This window comes from Bombus huntii, chromosome 14 (assembly GCF_024542735.1).
Source record: "Bombus huntii isolate Logan2020A chromosome 14, iyBomHunt1.1, whole genome shotgun sequence".
NCBI lineage: Eukaryota > Metazoa > Arthropoda > Insecta > Hymenoptera > Apidae > Bombus > Bombus huntii.
Window position 1 is genome coordinate 5,154,249 of NC_066251.1, and position 21,105 is coordinate 5,175,353.

Genomic DNA, 21,105 nt, shown 5'->3' on the forward strand with positions numbered 1-21,105 from the left:
GAGATTTCATAACAGAACGATAAAACCCTATTTCTCTCGTAGTCGATATTTCCAGTGTCGTTTCCCGACGCCTTCGTAGCACAGTCTTAAACTTTCGAGCAGCAATTAACAAGTTTAATTAGCGCTAATTGCGCTATCGAGAGTGAAAAACCTCGATAAACCGCCTAACGGCTAGCAATTAAGCTTTGAACTATACCGACTCTTGATGGAGGATCTCTGCACGTTGGAGCGTATTCTTATCTTTAATACCGACAGCAAAAACATCGATCGAATCGGCCGACCTAGCAGGAAATTAAACGTTCAGATTTAATTGAAGCCTCGCTGAAACAACTACCAATTATCCAACTTCTACGTTCACTTGAGTATAAGATATATTAACATGGAAACTGTCAAGTAACTATTAATTAAATTTCAGAGTTTGACTCAGAGTAAATAGCGGATCAGAGAGCGAAGCTCTGCATTGAATGGCGTCGTCGAGATTTCATCGAACTCACCTCGATTATATCGGCGTCCTGCGCTGCTGCTGCTGCTCTGTCTCGTCTTTCCTCTCGTGGATCCAGTTAGGGAACGGGTTAAGGTCGTTTCTCACGGTGATACTTGCTGCAATTTATCGTGGAAATCGGAGACGGTTGGATGGAACGCCGCGAAAGCGGATTCGGAGCACAGCACGGTCCAAGAGTAACTGAAGAAGGCCAACAAACGGCGACCATCAGCTGGTTTCCCGATTACTTTGCCCCCTCCGTAGCCCATGGGGAACCCACATGTGCCGGCCATATGGGGGGGAAAAAGTTAGTGGAGGGCTCGAGAGACAAACGTGGAGTCTACCTCTTTCGTTTGCACCCTCGGTTTCGAGCCCCCGCTTCCGGCCTCCACGCGCGTGCCAACAATTTTTTAAACTTGCAAAGATTTCCTCGGTGCCTCGTGTTACAGTGGAATTCATCACTTACCTGTCCATGGAGATGCAAACAATAGATGTATCGTGTTTCATAACCAGATTGCGAATGCCTATGCTAATTCATATTTTTATCAATGCGATTAAATGATATTTAAGTAGAAATTTGTTTTACGTATTAAATATTATACCGCGTTGCCGTAAATCTTTAGTAGGTATTAGCATTACATGTTTAATATTATTTGAAATTTCGCTCTAGATATTTTATGCATTTTTTCTTTAATAATTATAAAGTTTCACTTGAATTTTCAACTCTTACACAGGGTATAAGATAATAGAAAAAGTATATGATACGATACAATAATATTTGATTAAAGGTATGCAAAATCAATTAGTTACGCTTAGAATATAAAAGAACCACGCTTAAGTTATTTTTTTACATTTATAGTCTAATGACTTTGTAAAAGCCTAGTAATTGTTCTAATTACCGATTCGTCATTGATTCGTACATTTTATTACATTTACTGCAAAAATTGGTTAAAGTCACTTCTTACGAGCAATACCATGATAGAGGTCACATAAGTGGATTTAATCATTGCATTAATTAAAATTTAAGGATCAAGCAGGGAAATAACGAATAAGAATTACATAAACATTACTGGAAGGCATAAATGAATTACATATTACTTCATCAAGGTGCAAAGAATTTATTATAATGATAAATAACATATATAAAATCTCATTGGACAAATGAGAAAGGATATCATACGTTAATCGTGCTTGAAGATTCCAACTATTGCGCGCCTTGTCACTGAGTTGAGCCAAATGGCAATTAACGTCGATTTGCCGATAACTCGCTTGCATAAGTATATCTATGCGCATCTACGATGCAAACACAGGAACGACTAGGTTTACAGACAGTTTAATTAAAGGCTCCGATATCCAGTATAGCAAAGCAGCTCCAAATGGCAGTTTAAACAAACAGAAGTTATCCACACAGAAGGATATTCTGAATCGGACATCGACCCAGGTTCATCTCTAAATGCTATTACGTAACAAGCAAGCTAATCTTTTAATCAAGAATTACCATCAATCAAAACTCTGAAAGAGAATTACGTTTACCGACGAACGTGAGAGACGTTTGGACAAATTTTTTGTTCTCTATATACGGTGGTTACAAAAAAAGTATTTTTATTTAAAAAAGTATTTTATACTTTGTTGTATCTGTTATAAAATGTATATATTAATTAATTAGATTTAAATATATTAAATTTCGTGTCATTTAGTACTTCCATATGACTAGAGAAAATTGAAATGCTGTCAAAAATGGAATGTAATACCTGTTTAAAAAAGTCGCTTTCTTGGAGAACAAACGTATATGCTAATATTTTTTATAGCCACTGTAATATAATACAATTTGGACGATGGGATATGTTGCTTAATTCTATGGTTCCAGGGCAACTAGCGTCTATTCGAGACACGTACCGCGCATTAATTCCACGTGACAAGCATCCGCAAATGCAAAGCAGAATCAATGTATAATGAAAATTTGGATCATTAGATCAAAGTCATAGTCACGGTAGACAGTCATTTTCAAATTATAGTAACTTCTTTAGTGATCAAACAGAAATATATTTAAAAGTACTCTGATGGATATTTGACAAATATTTCTTTAATTTATAACTTGTCGTAAAATCACTATCTCATTTCCAAGATCTGGATCATCAAACATTCAAATATTAATTATCTCGTTTATGAAAAATTAGAAAAATATTCGAGGAATTCTATCGATATCTCATAAATATTTGCTTCATTTATAATACTACGTACTTTGTGCAGTTACAATTTTTCTATTACTGTCCAAGCGGTCCGCAAAGTGATATATTGCGACAAAAGGCAGTGAATTCGCGTGGAGAACGTGTCGGTTCAGCTCGATCTGTCTGCATTCCACGATGTCCACGATATTGTCATGGGGACTTCTGGCAAGCCATTGTGGAACGTCGGGGGAATCGAGTAAATTGGCTGAATTGCCACGTCCGAGAATCGTAACACGTCGATGCAGACACGAGATAAAATCACTCGAATTACAGCGTAGAATAGTTTGGACAGAGATGCTGCTGTTTCCATGCACAATATGCCCGGATCTTCCGGGATCTTTCAGCTATTTCTCAGTGAGAGAAACCGTCCAAATTAATTGTCTCGATTTTTTGAAGGCGAATCAAGTTGCTTCTGAAGCTTATTCCAACAGAGTTAAAATTTATATGTCCCTATATCTACAGGAATTTAATAGCGATCTTAACTCGCACCTCCATATTCATCTATATGAATTTATATTAGTCGTCTCAACCGATTTTATAGAAGCAGAATTTAACACTAAGGCCACTAATTTATAACACGTGCATCTAAATGTATATATTAACATAGACTATTATAAAAGTAAGTAATATGTTAAAAATAAATAGTTACACTTTCGTAATTTTCTCTTACAGAATTTCTTTCTCTTTCTTGTTTTAATTTGTAATCTTTCGTAGAAATGTTGTAGAGTTAAGAGACTACATTCTTGAGGATATGCACGATTTTTCTTTGCAAAACGTTTAAATAGATACACATGTTCTTTCGTGTATTTCCGTTTTGATTCCTCTGGTGCAAGTTTTAATACTTTGCTTGTAATCTCAAATAATTGAATGTTCTAGTATCGACGAATCGACATTTCAACGAAGGATAACATTAATCATCCGTCAGTAATCATCAATTAACATTAAACAACTGCATATTTGTAGCAATTATAAGAACAACAAATGCCAGATTCATAATTGCACCGAGTATGATAATTCCTACCAAGAAAGCAACTAAAAGTTTCTATACCCAGTAAAAATTCTCTGATTCGCTACTACAATCATTTTCCAGCTTAATATGCAGTTCAGGCATATTTCTGCAGGTCTTGAATGTAACGCGAAAGCTATTTCCCTCGCAGCTCGAGAAAAGAGGCAAAGCATGAAGATGTTAAAACACAAAATGCGATGCGTACGCCGGCAATAAAAGTCTCGCGGCCGTAACTACGAAAGTGAAAAGTTTTGTTCAACGACAGATGGTTCCAGCATGTGCAGCGAGTTGCAAGATATTAAAAAAAAAGTTGGACGTTCCCATTGGCGCGATAAAAACCCGGCATAAATTATCACGTGTGTCTCTGTACAAACTTCCATCCGTATATTGTATTATCTCTCTCTCTCTCTCTCTCTCTCTCTCTCTTTCGCTCTCTCTCTCTCTCTCTTTCCGTGTAGCATCCTCACGCTAAATTATTTCGTCTAAAATTTAATTATGGAAACTTGAGAAGTTAATTTATACCGACATACTTCTCATCGCGAGTGAGTAGAATTTCGGAACGAATGTTTGTAATAATTTAAACAAAATTACAGACGAAGGACGATACATCGATCAGTTGGGTCAGAAAATTGATTCCATTCGAAATCATCAAATCCCCCAGCTGCGCCTATTCTTTAATGGCCAATCGGCGCGTGCAACATAAAGGCACACGACACCACTCTTACAGCTGCCGGAAGTATACATCTGCTGCCAGCTTCTACTAACCGTGCCGTGAAGCTTGGCCCACCTTTCCACCGCAACGCGGCATTTTTCAACATTGTTTCCTGGTTACTTCGTTTATTTCTCGATATTATTATTCGAAATATTCATTGCCATAATAGTCTATAGACTGTGGATTCTTATCCACTTGTGGGGGATACACATAACATGTGAAAATACAGAAAACGTCCAAAGTACAGTACTCATTATGGTATTTAGCTTCTGCTTAGATTCTATCTTTCAAATTGTGTTTGTAGAAACATAAAATTGCATAGGTATCTGCGGTCTATGGACAGCGTTTTTCGGTGATCGATATTTTTTTGAAATTCATATTACATAAAAATAGATGGTCAGATTTTATTAAAAGTGTATCTTTATACAGTATGAAAAGTCGTAGGCTACTAGACTATTATAAATAAAAGGAAATCATCGCTGAAAAGAGAAAACACTATATATAAGCCATCAAAAGAAACGGTGTATATATTATTCAACAGCGTCTTTAAATATTTTTAAAATTCCACTGCTAATTTATGCCCAATATTTCCAGGAAAAGCGATAAGAAGATCACCATTGAAAATATCATGAAAGAAGAAAGGTGACTCCCCCTCTCACGTTTTGAAAAATCAGAAACATCTGCCAGGAAACAGTGATCTTTGATTAGAGCCTGGCTCGTGCCACACACCTAGATTTCTCAATCCTTGGCCGACGAAGCTCGAAACGTTCGGTGAAAGGCAACGAAAATTCCACACAAAGGATCTGCCAAGTTCCGTAACATTAAACGAAATAACTTGGAATTTAAAAAATCGGAAAAATTCAAGAAGCGAGGTAACGCATTCAATTACTCTGACTATCAGCGTGTCCGCTATCAAATATTGAACTAATTAACTTTATGTAGCCGAAGACACGCACGCTTCATCAAATGCGATACGAACAAGGAAACCAACTCGATATCGACAGTCCTGATACTGCAATTGGTCTTGGAAAGAATGTTGGTAACCGGTTCCAAGTTTAATTAGCACATTACAAGGGTAAATGCATCAGCAGATCTGCCTTCGATCTTTTAAACAAACTTCCTTACCAAGCTTCTGATGGAATTTACCTTTAGTTAACGACGAGGAGTTTATCGTTTGCTTCTTCGTGTTTCATAGCGATAGTATTTACCTTCTTTTTCCAGAAGCCACCAACATCTTCGTCCCTCCGTGGAAGATAAATGAACGCAATTGTGGAGACAACTGCTCGAGATGGGAGAAAAAATTTTCAAGTATGTGCTGCACCTGTAAAACAGTGTATACAATTCTTCAACATCTTAGGTTTATCAGCAGAAACAATTTATCTCTCGTTGCATTGGTCGGTTTGCACTCCCGAAAATCTTTTCTTGATTATTTCAATGTAAATTGATTGAAATAATTACAGGATTGTATATCGTAGCTGTTGTTCATACATTCTTGTACGATAGCCTTTGAAACTATTTTTCTTCTTATCTGTTCGAACATTTTTATAAAAAGTGTTAATTTCATATAAATGAATTGATACAAATTTATCAAATATACATAGTTGATCCAATAGAATCCTTTTATAATTTCAATCTTCTAATCGTTTCGACCAATGTAGTATGCAAAATTATTCAATGAATCCAAGTTTGTAGACTCCGTTTCACTTATTAACCCATGAAACTTTATGTTTTCATCTTTGCTTTCATTCAAATAATTTTACTCATCTGATAAAGTCAATTCCCTAATCGTTTCAACCAATGTGATATCCAGAACTATTAAAAGGATCCAAGCTTGTAGCATTTCGCTTATTAACTCATGGACTCTGACATTTCCATAATGTCTTTACCGTCGTTCAAATAATCGATCTAACAGAATCGATCCCCTAACTGTTTCAACCAACAAATAGTATCCAAGAATATTTAAAGAATTTAAACGTGCACACTCCGTTTCATTCATCAGCCCATGGAACTCTATATTTCCAGGTTCCAAGCATCTGCCACCAGCTACTTTACACCGCTGTCGATATAAAAAAAGATATTAAAAAAAAAACAAACGAAGGAATCCTGATCCCACGAATATTCGTGTCTCAAGTTTTCCAATCGACCTATTCCGGGGAATTCGGTGGCCGATCGGCAGAAACGAGTCTGCTCGCAACCCTTTCTCGTATTTTCACCCCCGCAGCTGACGAACACGGGGATACCACCTGACGGTTCAACCAGGAACAGCTGTTCGCTCCCCTCTCGACCACCCTCTGCCTTCTCGTTCACGGCCACACTGTAGCCAGTCGAAAAAATCGAAACGATTTCGTGTGGAAAAAAAGGCATCAGCCAGCTCGAACACCCGGCAGGATGTTCCCGGGGATGATTAGAGATCGTCGGAATTAAAAGGGGGCGAATTAAACTCGCGAGAATCGTAGGCCAACGGTCAGCACCCTTTTGGATAATTCGATTTTGGATTTTCGACTATAGCGAGATACGCTATAGAATGAATTATGCTATGCAATTGGTTCGTAAATCCTCGTTCATGGTATTATAGCGTTAGCTACAGCGTTTTACAATACACGCAGACACGTAGATTTATATTTATTTATAGATAATCGAATCGAATTAGTTGGTAAATGATCGTGCAGAAGGCGTTTCGAATTCGCGTCTCGGAGTAAAATTTATGAAACAGGCTATTCGAACATTGAATGTCAGATGAGTGGAAAAAGTGATGTTATCGGACTTCGTAAGTCTCGATAGAGATTGCCACGTTCGAACGATAGCAGAAAGTTTCAGAAGCAGTTGTTCGTAACTTTCAATGAAGATTGCAAAGTGGAATGGCAATTCCGAGAACTTGGACGTTGGATTTATTGTCCCCTCTGGGAATTTAAATCCTCTAGATACGTAAGTTTGCGTCTTCTCCAGGAAAATGAAGAAACACGTCCAATTATATTCCAAGGGAGAACTTAAAACTCTCGCAAAGCGTACAAGTAAGATTTATAAATTTTTGAAACAGAAATCGCCAGACGAAGATTTTCGAACGATAATAAAAAGTTTCGGAATAGCGATATCAAAAAATCGAACGTCGTCTGAGAATTTCAATCTTCGAGATACGAGATACGATGTCCTTCGAGAGAATCAAGAAACGTGTCCAATTAGCAGAGCTTAAACTCTTATCTTCGTATATATCCACCAGATCTTCCAATTTTCAACGAGAAATTACTAGATATGATCTTTCCTTGCCGCCCTACAAAATCAGTCTCGTTCGTGTGGCAACCGTTGCTGCTCGAAAATGCTACGAAGGTGGTCATCGATTAGAATCGGCGGGAGATTCGAATCGAGGCTAACGGTTTCTTTAATCGATCGCTAATTAAAATCTCGAATAAAGATAAATCAGCATCGGTAAATCTTTGATGGAGGAACGATTCAGTGTGAGAAAGAGCATAGATTCCCTTGGTAACAGCAGCTTGGACGTATTTTCGCCGAACGAACGTCGAAGACAACAAAAGTACCTCGACGGAGCAGATGCATGGCATGTGCTACGAACCGACACCAGATGCCCCATTGGCGTAGAGAGATCCCCAAGGCAAGCTGCCACGATAAACCTGCCCATGGGATCCTTTTCAACCTGGTCGCGTGCCAGATAGAGTCTTCCTATGGGTTCTTCTAGTGTCCACAGCCCACAGCCACCGTGATGCTTCCTGGATTTCTCTGTTCTCTTGGATCCCTTCAAAATCTCCATAGTGTACAATGTACACGTTCCTCGACTTCTTCGAGCTGGACAAGCTGAAAGGACGTTCTCTTCGTCTGTTCCTTTGTGGCAGATGAAAAGACAAATTATCTGGAAAATTGTTTTTCGACGACAAACGATCGTTGTTTACAATGTCATCTCTCAAGGTACTGTGCTTGAGAAAAGTATGATATTTCAATACTTACCGTGGAAACCTTTTGTGTACACCGACGGCCATAAGAATTAGGTCAGTTGATGATATTTGATACAAATACATATATGCCTTTCACTTTTATTTTCTACTTATTTTATTATGGATCTGTAATTTTATTCGCGCCACACATACACGTCTTGCCACGTAGAATACTACATGAAATAAAATTCGTTCAATTTTTCCGATAAATATAACGAATAAATGTTCTGATACTTATGGTCAGCAGTGTATGTATTAGACGTGCTATATAAAATATTTTGAGCTTTCGTTAGCACTGTAAAAAACAAACCGCGGATTTTTATGCGTTTATTGAAAATTTGAGCATACAAAGATGCCTAGAATACATATAATATGAAAAAATGAAGAAAACATTGAAACTCTTTTCGATATTCGATACAGCACCCTTTACGATATCTAGTAAATTAGACAACCTTCTACGTAAGTTCCATTTTGTAAATTATGTGTATAAAAATGCAAATTCGCATAAATATCCGCAGTCTAATAATGATGCATGATTAATCATCGTAGAATGGAGCTATGAAAAAAAGAGTTTAATTAACTTAGCGCTCGTTTATTTACTGGTCAATGTTATCTACAATGATTTATTGTAAAAGTAACAATAGTCGTATATAAGTTAAAACGATATATTACACATATGTACAAGTGGTGAGTCGATCCTGACTCGATCTCGTGGAAACGTGTTCATCGCGAATATTTAAAGGAAGTTGTCGTTCAGAGGAGGCACGCGATTTCATCTTCACGCTGCGTGATTCATTTTTCCAGCCATTTTTAAATAAGCTCGATTATTAAAGAAAAAAACAGATTCTTTAATATTCGCACAATGTTTCAAATTATCAAAGATAGGGAAAAATGTTCGATGAAAGTGAAAGTTGTTTAATTTCATAAAAGTAATTTAATTAAAGATCTGAATTTCTCTCTTAATTGCCATCTTTAATGGTTTCAATACTGTTATTACACATATTGCTAAATTCGTATTGGAATGTGCAACTAGCTATTAATAATTTTATTCTAAAAAATAGTAATTAAGAACATGGAAAACATTCAAGTATTTCATTAAATTCCCCATTATGGAATCAAACTACTTTTACATGAAATATTCGTTCGCAATTTTATTAGTTACAAAAATAATAATGCGTCCAGTCGTTCTCGATCTTTACGTTGAAAAATATAAATTATAAGTGGGCTTAAATTATAAGTAAACGTATATATAAAAAATTTAACTGTGCATGAGTCCATAGAATACACATAGTATTTAAAAACACATAAACTGCACGGTAAATACCTAAAAATACATAAAGAGTATAAATATTTGTTTCAATATTTAATAAGTGGAAAAGATCTCTTCTCTTCGATTTCATTTTTTAAATCATGTGTGTGAAAGTGTAAATCTGCACGAGTATTCTAGCAGTCTAGTTATAACGGATTGTAATAGATTGAAATCGAATTTTTCAATGAAACTGCGTACACGGTAATTATTTAATTATAGTCAAACATAGGCATCGTAAGGGTTAAAGCGTAAAAATAAACGAAATGGAACGTCGTCTCCACGAGATCGATGATCGTGGCAGAAAATTCTCTCTGGTTCTTCGAGCGAGTGATTCGTGATCAAAGGTTCGATCGTCGATCGAAAATCACTCGCCACAATTTATGCTCCGATTTACGACTTTTTCATCGATCCAATGTCGACGTTGAACAATTGTCCTCGTACACCAGGAACGATTCGTCGCTGACTTAATCATCTAGAAATATTCTATAAACCTATCTAATCGATGAACTGTCTTTTTAGAATTCGATATTAGCTAGCGTTAAATATTTTTGTCGCTCCATCGACGACACTGGATCCCCCAATCGTATACGAATTTTTAATCGGAATCGATCGAACATTGCATTGCACTGTTTTTCCTTTCCTTTCCTTTTTTTTTTTTTTTTTTTTTTTTGTAAGTTCTTGAGCATTTCTGGTTTGAAATTAGCGTGTAGAGTAAGCTTTACGAGTATAGCTTACGCAGATTTTTATGCGTTTATATGGAAACTGCACGGAGTGCACGTAATATAAAAAAATGTATAAAATGTCCAACGTATACTGCTTTCTATAATATTTGGCAGGCAAAACAATTTTCTACCGAGAGTTCTACTTTCTTTATGTTTATCTTCAAAAATATGAATTTGCATAAATATCCACCGTCTATTTATGGGGTCAAGATTTACGAGCCTGACTTAAACGGAGGCACTTGGTAAACTTTTGGAGAAAATGTTGAGAAAACGGGCACAAATGCGATGCAATATTCGAACGATCAAAAAACTTGATAATTTCGAATTATCACACGGTTACGGTAAAATAATCTACAAGTTTGTTCTAGGAGTATTTAGTTCTGATTTCAACGGACGTCTCTCCTCGCTTTTCAACCCTTCAAATGTGCAAAATCAGTCGATATCGATAAAACTGACGCACTAAACTGCAGATGTTCAAGCAAATTTGCATTGGGGAATAAAGCCAAAGGAATAGAACTTAGATAGTTTGATAAATATCATAATGGATATCACTTTATATTGTTTATATGATTTTGAACATTATGTACATATTTGAACACTAAGATTTCCCATATTTGTATAAATATCCGCGGTAATAAAAATAACGTAACACGATGACTATGTTGTTTAAGAAAACTGAAATGTGCAGGACACTATATGAAGTGTATCCGTTCACTACTCCGGAAAAAGACAAATATAAAAGAAAATCGTTTTTATCAAATCTAAAATTTCTTCAATCGACCTGGTCATTCGATCGATCGAATTATTTTCGTATCTTTAAAAATAATTGAACTCTTGAATATCTTGCTTAACATGATATTTCATTGTTTGCAATTTTGAAAGGTTAAAAAGTCGAAAGCGATACACGATAAAAATCTACAGGTTTCTCTTTGTCGACATTAATTAAGAAATTCTGCCCCATGGGATGTTCAGCCCTTTTTTTTTCTCTCGTTCATATCGATCCAGCGTATGAACCCCTTCGTATTGACATCGTTTATTGACATTCGTTTTCCGTGGAGTGAATCTAACGTCCAATGGATCGAAAGCGTGCGAGAAAAGAGAACTTTATTTCCTTAGCCTAACACGATAAGGGTACAATAAATAATATAAAAAAATAATTAAAAAAAATAATAGTAAAAAATGGAAAAGAAAAATAATCGATAATGCTAGTAAGGATGGCGATTATAATATTATTAACGACAATACATGAAAACCAGTACAAAATTGTGCTACTAAAGAAAAAAAAATGATAAAAAAGGTGGCTCGCTTTATGGTTGGACGAATTAATAAAAAAGAAAAGTATGCTGATTTGGTAATTGAATGCAAACACGTGAATCTGTACACGCCATTGGATGTTAAGTTCATCCTCCTTCTGCTGTATCATCGATGTAGGAACCTGAGGAATCGCAGATCTATCAATCCACGATCGTCTTTTAGCCAGAAACGGAATATATCAGTGACTGTACAATGCCTAGTAAAAAACGGAATCGTTTTGTCGCTGGAAGCCTTCGTCAAACGTGAATCTTAACTCTTTGAAGAGTGTAGTACTTAGTATTAATTAGCCTAGAGTTTTTAGAATTTTTGGTTGATTATTTATTAAATCGTGTAACAAGTTCATCTGTCTTCTGATGAATATTCTCAGGAATTTTATATAAACGTTGTCTATATTAGCTGGTTGATATATGACAAGTAATATAATATAAATATTGCTTATAATTCTATTATCTAACGATAGTAACGAAGGAAGAACAACGTTCTTGGATCTTCGTGAAATTATTCCTGTTTCCTTCTATTATTTCGATGCTCGGAAAATTTTGTTCGCGGCTAATCGTTAAATAACATCGAGAATGTGAGTAGATCAGTTATTAAATAACTACATGAACATGGTAAGTTGCTCGATTCAATTGCAAAGGATAAATCGGCGATTAAATAGCTCTTATATAAAAGTAATCTTACATAAAAGTTTGGTGCTCTGTGAAGGAAATGCGAAAGAACTTATTACACGATCTAACACTTAATTGTTAATTTTCAAGTGAGGAGAAAGGTCGTAGAAAGGGATTGACGAGCGGGCGTTCACTTTTGACGTGCGACAAAGCTATGAAGAAATCAGTCGCGCGACATTCTCACGGTAATTGCTCGACGAGAAAACTCGTCCTGAAAAAAAGTTGCCCGGAACGAAGCCACAGCCACATCCTCCAGAAAAATCTATGGAGAAGTTCGAATCTACTTGACGAGCACAGTGTCTCTCTCACGGTGCGCCGTATGAAAGCGTCGTTCACTTTACAAACACACGGTGAATGCATTTTATTCTGAATGGAAAGAGATTCTCCTTCTTCGTTTCGTCATGTTTCCTTCTTTTTATTGTGACAGGAACTTCTCTGCTCGAGCAAAATCGCCAAGGTGCGGACGATCACGAAGCTTCCACTCGAGATGATTGAAAAGTGAATGTGGGACACGAGGCTTCCAGTGTATAACCATTGAAATTCGCAGCTGAAGTCCAAACTTTAAGATATCTCAGAAGTCGAATATCAACGATTTAACCTTTTCTAGATTTTTCTTGAAAAGGTTTTCTTGAAAAGTGGATAAATACAGCCCTGTTCATAAGTGAGCCTCTTGAAAGCCAAACTGATCAACTCCTGCTTTTATTTAAATTATGTAAATCGAGTAATTTAAATTTCTCAATTTTATCACACAGATACGTGATTAGTATTTGAGTTTCGAAAAATAAACGACTTATTTCCATTAGTTATTTATTATATGATGATATAATAATAATATGACTTAAATGACAGCGATTGTAACATCATTACTTTTTCGTAGTTCTCATTTTATGGAGTTGATCAATGTATTAGGACACTTTATGGTTCGATATAAAATGCGATAGCTGATTCAAATTATCAAGGAAATTACTAATTGATCATGATTTTGTACTTGAGAATTTATAAGAAATATTCGTACAAAGTACAGAAAGACTCGTAATATTTTAAGGACATGTTTAACTCGTTATTAAGAAAAAAGTTATATGTAAAACGAACTTGAGATAATTTTGCACATTAGAAAAATATCTCATATGTCTACGTAGCTTCCAAACCAGATAACAATCTTCAAGGCTAATCGCTTTACTAATCACTTGTTAACAATCTCAACGTTTAATAATCTTCCAATTAATTTTCAAATTCACTCAGTAAGTGGCCTAATACTTCCCAACCGATAATGTACATAGTTATTAATCCTCTTATAAATTCCTTCACCCCGGACCCATAACTACACCTATTACCAAAGACTTCCTTAATTCCACAAGAATCTGACCACCTCCGATCATCCATCCCCACATTCATCTTTCAACCTTCGCTTCCGAACAGGAAATACCCCCTCGTTTTCCATTCTGTTCGGCTCGCGATTGCCCTCCATCACTGGAAGCGTTCCTATCGGTAAAAGCCAGACGGGCTTCCCTTTAAGAATAAACAAAACTGAAAAAAAAAGAAGTACCTCATCCGATAAAAATCAGAGTGACTCCTTTACGTAGTGTATCGAGCGAAGGCGCGTTCCCTTTGGAGTTCCAGATGATCCTTCATCGCCACGACTGTAGGATGATGAGGCGGCAGTCCCTCGTCCTCCACGAGATATCTGAGGGCTTCCGTAGCACAGGCGTCCCAGCCGGCATTCCAGGACGCTGGAACCTGCTCGACGTCGCTGTTGCCTTCATCTCTTTCCTGGTCCATCCTCAAACGGCCCTCCAAATATTGATAAGGCTCGAAGATCGCGTGTTGTTTGCCAAACGAATGAGACGAATCTTGTCTCTGACACTTATCGGCCACGCTGTCTCGATAACAGCTGCTTCCTTTCGGGTCTTCGACCTCATCAAGGCAACTGTGTTCCAGGTAACTCATCCCAATCAGCTCCATTCGATCCCTATCGAAGGGATCACCTCTGGCCAGGAGCCTGTTCGAAGTCTGTTTCTGATGAGATTGCTTCAATTCCTCAGCCAAAGAAGCGGCCAACTGATGCAACAGTCTGACGTTCTCGCGCTGGTCTTCCTCCTCGTCCTCGTCGAGATCGTCCAGTTCGACACCTTCGTCCTCGGAGGACGACACCAGGTCCTCGAGATCCTCGTCCACGCCCAGTAACGTCAGCAACCTCTCCGCGGCATCTGCGCAGAGACCCAGCAATGCATTTGCGTGCGTATGTATGTATAAAGGTTCGTACGGGGGCGAGTAGTGACGAAGTATGGGATTTTGAAAGTTTAGCAATCCAGTTTGCAGTTTGTCTTTCGAGAGTGGTTCGTGAAAGTATTACACTTGCAGAAACTTTCTTAGATTTTGAAGTTTCAGGATAGTTATTAGATGACGTGTTTGTGGTTCTTCGTTGTACTGCAATGTTTACGAAACGTTTGTTCGCAAGGAAGCGCAACCAGTCATTAAAAACGCGATCCCAAAGAATCACAAACACATCGTTTGCAGGAAAGGTTTACGAAGTTCTGTACGAATATGAGGTTCACAGAGGAAACATGTAATAGGTACAGCTTTGTTAATTTCCTGACTTTGGTCTTACGTTATGATTAAACGGAAAGATTTTAATTGATATGGTAATCTCGAAAGAAAACAGTCTGTTGGATTAAAAGGTGAGTCCGTTGAAAACGAAACTGATAAGTTTGGAGGATACCAAAGGTGTAATTATTATGACCAGCAATAACTTGAAAATTTTGAAGAGCATGAAATAAAAAGATAATTTGGAAATCCCAATTATCCCAATTGATCGACTGCTTCCCCGTAGAAGATAAGAAATTTGATTTATTGTGTCCTTTCCTGCAGTCGAATTAGCTGTGCCATCTATCGTGATCATATTGATAAAATTTCTAACCAATCTATAAATATATATGGGAACTACCGGTGAAGAAATTTCAATAAATCGAAATGAAACTTCAAAACGCTTTACGTAACACATATGATATACGGGTAAAAACTTTCTACGTTAAATGTTCGAATGCTTTCACGAGCGACTGTACGTCGTTCCTCTGGCAAATTCGCAAATTTCCACGAATTATCGTTCATACAGAGAAGAGAATTTTTCCCCAGTTCGCAAACGCTGATTTTAAAAAAGCAAGGGAAAAAAGGGGAAGGTAAAAAGAGAACGATCGCTTAAATGATTTATGCAAAACCAGAACAAACTTCCTGAGGGACAGTTAAACATTGGTGATGAGTAGACCGCGAACGTTTATGCAAATTAAATGTTTTCTCAACGCAGCTAAGGAAATAAAACTTAATCAGAGATTTGTTTCACTCGCTAAATGTTACAACGAGCAAGTATACTTAAGATATTTTATATGTCCTTTCACGTCATACGATTCTATTCATTTTTCGCAGTTTTAAGTTTCCCATAAATGCATAAAAATCCTTAGTTTACCGACGAATTTTTGTCAGGGATCGAGAGAGGGAGGGAGAGACAAATGAAGCAGAATACGTGAAAAGCCATAGAACTCGATTCTCGACTCGATAAAAGCGAGCCTCGCGAAAGAATCAAAGAGAATCGCCGACCGGAATTCGCCTCGAGTCTCGTGGCCCGGTTTCGCGTCTCGTTCCTGTGGGAATCCTCCACCATGAACCTCCCATGGGAACTACCTGTCGCTACACACCCCGTCATCCGTTCCTGCGAATCATCGAATTTCGCACGAGCCTCCTTTACTCTCTTCCCTTCTCTCTTATTCGTTGTAATAGTGCCCAACCATATTCTGTATATATACATATATATATACACACACACACACCCCTGTACGAGTACACCCTTCTGAGAACCCTCGACGAGACGTCAGGTAGGGCCAGTTCGTTACTCACCTATTCCTGGGAACGTGGATACCGTGGACATCCGGAATATGGTGTTCGATTAAACGATATTTCGGTATAGGATACCTTTTGGGAAACTGATGGGAGAGTTGGTAGATGTTTCGAGGAGAATGGGATGGTGAAAAAAATGAAATTAGGTTTCACGGTGGATATTTAATATGAGATTCTTGACTCTTAAGAAATCACGTTCAAACGAATTCTAAAACAGATGCGTTTGTACAGGTGAATAGTCGATTGTTAGGTTTAAGTTGAAAATTAAATAATTTGTGAATCTAAATCGATATTTTAAAGCACTCTTAGGAATAAGTATCGTGCGTGATTAAACAATCATGGGAATTTGTGGGAGAATCGGTGTTTGGAGGAGGACGAGGTGGTAAAAAGGAGATCAAATCTGATTATGAGCATCGGGTAGGGAGTATCGAATGTTTGAAAAGTCACGTTTAGGAGTGTGTAACGATAGAGTATAAATAAAATTTTATTTAAATTAGATATAAATATTTACGCAGAGTTCGTAGAATTAAAAAGATAGCCTACCAAGTGTATTATATCTGAATAAGGGAGATTAAATAAGTTGGGAATTATTACTTTCCACGGGATGAGAAGCGAGAGGATTGAACAAGAAAGTCTGTTCTTGTTATGAATTATGTAACAACGTGTTGGGGTTGGGAGGATAGTTGGAAAGCAGAATTTGCGTTCGTTTAGGGAAATGGTGTTTGTATGGATATATCGTATTTTCCTGCACGGTAAAGGATGTTGCTTTTGATAAACGAGAGGGTGGAGGGAATATCCTTGGCGAATGTTGGAAATTGCACTTGTACCATTTCCAGCAAAACATAATCAAATCTGATAAACAAAATTGATCGAATCACAGAAACCAAGGATTTTAATAATCTACTTGAACTAGAATTTGCTGTCCTTTAATTTAAAAATTGAATGAAAGTTTTATTATTATTGAATAAAATACACAATGAAAGGTAATTAATTAAATTCAGATTCGGTAAACATGCTGAAATTAAGTTATGGGGCTGTAACAACGTATAAGTACAATAAGAACAAAATGTAGACAATAACTACAAAAAGTTATATCACTTTACTACTAAAAAATGTAATGATAAAAATTTAAAATTAAAATTATATTTTTATATATGTAAATAATACTTTTAATTATAATTTAGACGAACATTAATTAGGCAAGTCGAGACAACGGCCAAACGGGTCCCGATTAAAATCTCGATTCGCGTACGTAGATTAACAAGAAAATTATTTGAGAGGAACCAGTTGAGATCATGTCTCACTAACCAAACGATTTTTTCTCGATACGTAAATCGTTCCCTTTTTTTCTTTTGCTTTTTTAAAAAGCCTCGAACGTTAGTCGCTCTCTTCTTTTTTCCTTTCATACGATCGACACCAGTGCGGAGTCTGGACCAGTCAGAAACGAGTTCATTGTTTTTTTCCCACCGGACGACAAACCCCCGGGACGTGGACGCCGGACGTTCCCACAGGGATAGCCAGATTTAAATGTCTCCTTTCTATGGTCTCTGAGACGAGGAAAAGTTGTATGGATTGAGTTAGGTTAGTCAGAGATTTAAAGGGCTTGAAGGGTAAACAACGTGTCCATGTCCCACGGATATGATCTATACTGTTTAAAACAATTACAGGATCACCTCCTTGAACGGTTCTATTACCAACTGAGTCTATCAAACGTTCTATTGTTGAACAGGCGAACAAGAACTATTCTATAGATTCGGTAAATCGATACGTTTCAGGCAAATCAAATTACATCACCATTGAAACAATTCAACTTTCACGTGATATATTTTTCACTGAAATCGTTATTACACTGCGAATATTTGGAATTTATACTTTTGTTTTATCTATTGGATATTATCATAAGGGTTATGTGCATTCTTTCACCTTTAAATTTCTCGTAAACGATACATAAAAATTCCTTTGACGCTTCCATACATACAGAAACAATCAAATTCAAAATTTCCCTGAGTACTATCGAACATTTAAAAAATGACTGTAATTGACTTTGAAACTGATGAGTTGTTCCCTCTAGTTGTTTGAACTCTATTGATTCAAGTCAAGGGACATTAAAATAGAAAGATCAATTAGATTTTCATGAATAAACACTCCCCAAATCACCCCACATAATAAAAATATAAAAGTTACCTCGAGTTATAAATATAGCAAACTTGAATAATAATAGGAACGATCTCCCTTTTCGAGAATAAGGAAGGTATACCATAGATAAAAGTTTCATAAGGTCCATGTAAAATGTTCTTCCACTCATCGTTAGGAAGTCAAGAAGACGGATGATGATAGCCTGATGGGAAAGAAGAATAAGCCCGGACGTCTTCTGTCAACTTATGACACCCCTTAAAGATTCTTCGACTATTGAAGATTACGTAAAGACCGTTGGAACAAATTCTCCTAGGGTGAGAGAAAACGTTCTTCTGGAAAGATTAGCGGTTCCATTGGGAAAAGCAAGAAGTAGAGATGGGTTGAAAGTTGATTTTTCGATTGATAAAACTTCAATTTTCCTGCTCGTTCGTAAAATGAAATTAAGATCAGAGAATGAACAAGAATGTGCTCTTAAAGTCTTAAGATCGTAGCAATTAAAACGATCAACCCAGCAAATGTAAACGCAAACTCAATCGTATTGTCTCTGTTATTAAAATAAAGACAAATTCATATCGTGGCAATACTCTGGAAAATCAATCGCGCGAATCGAATTTAATGTTATTTATCGTTTAGAGGGATTCGAATGACGAAAATGGAACGGAGGTTCGATTTTCCCGCGTTCTTTTCGGTTTCACGGACTTTTCATCTTTCAAAATCAAAAAAACTTTCATCGCAAACAAATTTCGACGCGGATTACAAATAAGCGAGAGAGAAAGAGAGAAACGAAATTTATAGATCGTAAATCGCAGCGAATTCGATCCGTACGGCTCTTTCTATTATTCAGCCACCTCTTGGAACAGAAATTGCTCGGCTGCCGGAATTTTCGTCGGAAGATTGAAACGCCTACGGTTGTAAGCGGCCGAAGTAACTCGCCGAAGCGAGCCACCATTAGCATATAAAATTCATATTTCAAAAAGGGGTCAGTAGATTCGTACGCCCGTAAGCGGAAAGTTATTTTCCCCGTGTATAGCGCACGAACAGGCATCCCACCGCTTTGTGATTAATGGTAACGACCGGCAAAACTTTAATGAATCTTATAAATGGACTTTGAAACAGTCGAAAAGAGAGAGAAAGATGATGTCGTTATCTGGTGTCCTGATGTTGTCCCGGAAACTGGGAGCCGTTTTAACTCTCGATACCGAGATGGTAACGAGACCAAGAAGCCCGATCGAGCCAGTTGAAAATTTATTTCAGACGGTTAAGGGGCAACGATTAATGGCGGAGATGTGTTAGAATCAGGTCGATCGATTCTGTGTTGCAGGCTATCGAGATCTTGATAAATTAATATACGGTGGCCTTGGTGTATAATAATCTTGATTCGGATTAGTCAAGTTGTTTAGGTTCGACTAGCTGAATGAAAAATAGAATATTAATAATTCTAGTGAAGTATATGAATTAGACGATAGATTAAACTTTCAAATAAAATCAGAATATGTTTTGTTTTTACAGAACGTAAATTTTATGAAATAACGTTTTACGAAATGACGTCCTAGATTCAGATTAATCAAATTGCGATTATTTGATTAATTTCAGTAAAACAGATGAGCTTCGATAATTCTAACGAAGCGTAAGAACTTGATAATGGATCGATGTTTCTTTTCCGGTAATCTGAATTTCAATTTATCAAACTCAACTCACCTAAACGAGTCGAAAATTTTATTTTTGAGAGAAGCTCTATTAATCTTACTCTACTTATCGAAATTAGTTATAAAAAATTCATTTCTTTCTCTTTTTTATATTATCAAATGTATATGGAAATAGCAAGCCGTCCACGGGACACACGGGGAAAGATCATCGAAATTCCCAGGCAGATTGATGATAGGGGAAAAATTGTTGGCAGAAAAGGCACGACCCTTCCCCATGGCCCTTGGAATAAAAATTTTCTAGGATTTCTGCGCATCCTACGAAAGCAGGTACGGTTCGAAAAGGGATCGAGAAACATTTCTGTCTCGCGTGAGACTGCTGGAGAGCAACAAATTTCCCATATTCCTGGGGAAACTCGATTACCTTTGTTCTTTGACAAAAGAGCCGAGACGACGAACAGTGAGCTCACGAACAGCAAACCTACAGACGCATCGATAAGTTATTTACGCGACAAGACGAAGCCCAGAGGAACGAAATTCACGAGGACGTTCGTAAATTGGCAGAGAATCGAGAATCGTATAAATAAATTTGATTTGATAGAGTTGATGTGGAAGATGATTGCTAATAATCATTTTGTGCTGAAGGAAGCGACGCAAAAATAATTTTGGACTGGTTATATCACATGGAAAGTAAAAGTTCCTCTCGAGATCGAGCTTTCGAAGATTGCCAGACGAAGTTTTCTTTTTATCAATTTCTTTTATCAACGGTAGAAACATATCTGCCTTGATCAATTTAGAGATCAGTTTTAACTAAAACTAAAATTAATTCGTGGAATATAGTAATTTTTAATTAGATCATGCCTTGTTAAGGTACAATTTTTTGTATATGCAAAACAGGGCATAAAAGAAGCTTGTCGCGGTAGGTTGAAATGAGAAGCTTGAAATAATTACCGTTTGAGCCAATTAAAGACGATTGGAAGAAACCAAGGAAGAAATTTCGATCGCAATCCCTGTCGACCCTACAAATTATCGATCGAAGACGATGGACCGGAGA

The 21,105-nt window shown here is 37.0% G+C and overlaps 1 protein-coding gene and 1 long non-coding RNA gene across 3 annotated transcripts in view; one reads left to right on the plus strand and one right to left on the minus strand.

Moving 5' to 3' along the window:
- The window catches only part of LOC126872991 (uncharacterized), a 48,482-nt gene that overhangs the window by 3,900 nt on the left and 23,477 nt on the right, over positions 1-21,105 (minus strand). Inside the window, exons 3-4 of one of the 2 annotated variants that reach the window (XM_050633346.1) lie at positions 13,964-14,591; positions 13,115-13,893 (exon numbers count right to left, since the gene is read on the minus strand). In XM_050633346.1, the coding sequence (XP_050489303.1) occupies positions 13,776-13,893; positions 13,964-14,591 (746 nt within the window). In that variant the 3' untranslated portion in view covers positions 13,115-13,775. Of the gene's footprint in view, positions 1-13,114; positions 13,894-13,930; positions 14,592-21,105 lie in introns of those variants that run through there. The other variant, XM_050633347.1, reaches the window with a different exon arrangement.
- On the plus strand, positions 496-11,130 carry LOC126872998 (uncharacterized). The gene is made up of 2 exons (XR_007692274.1): positions 496-5,462; positions 5,649-11,130. It is a non-coding gene; the product is annotated as an uncharacterized LOC126872998 (long non-coding RNA).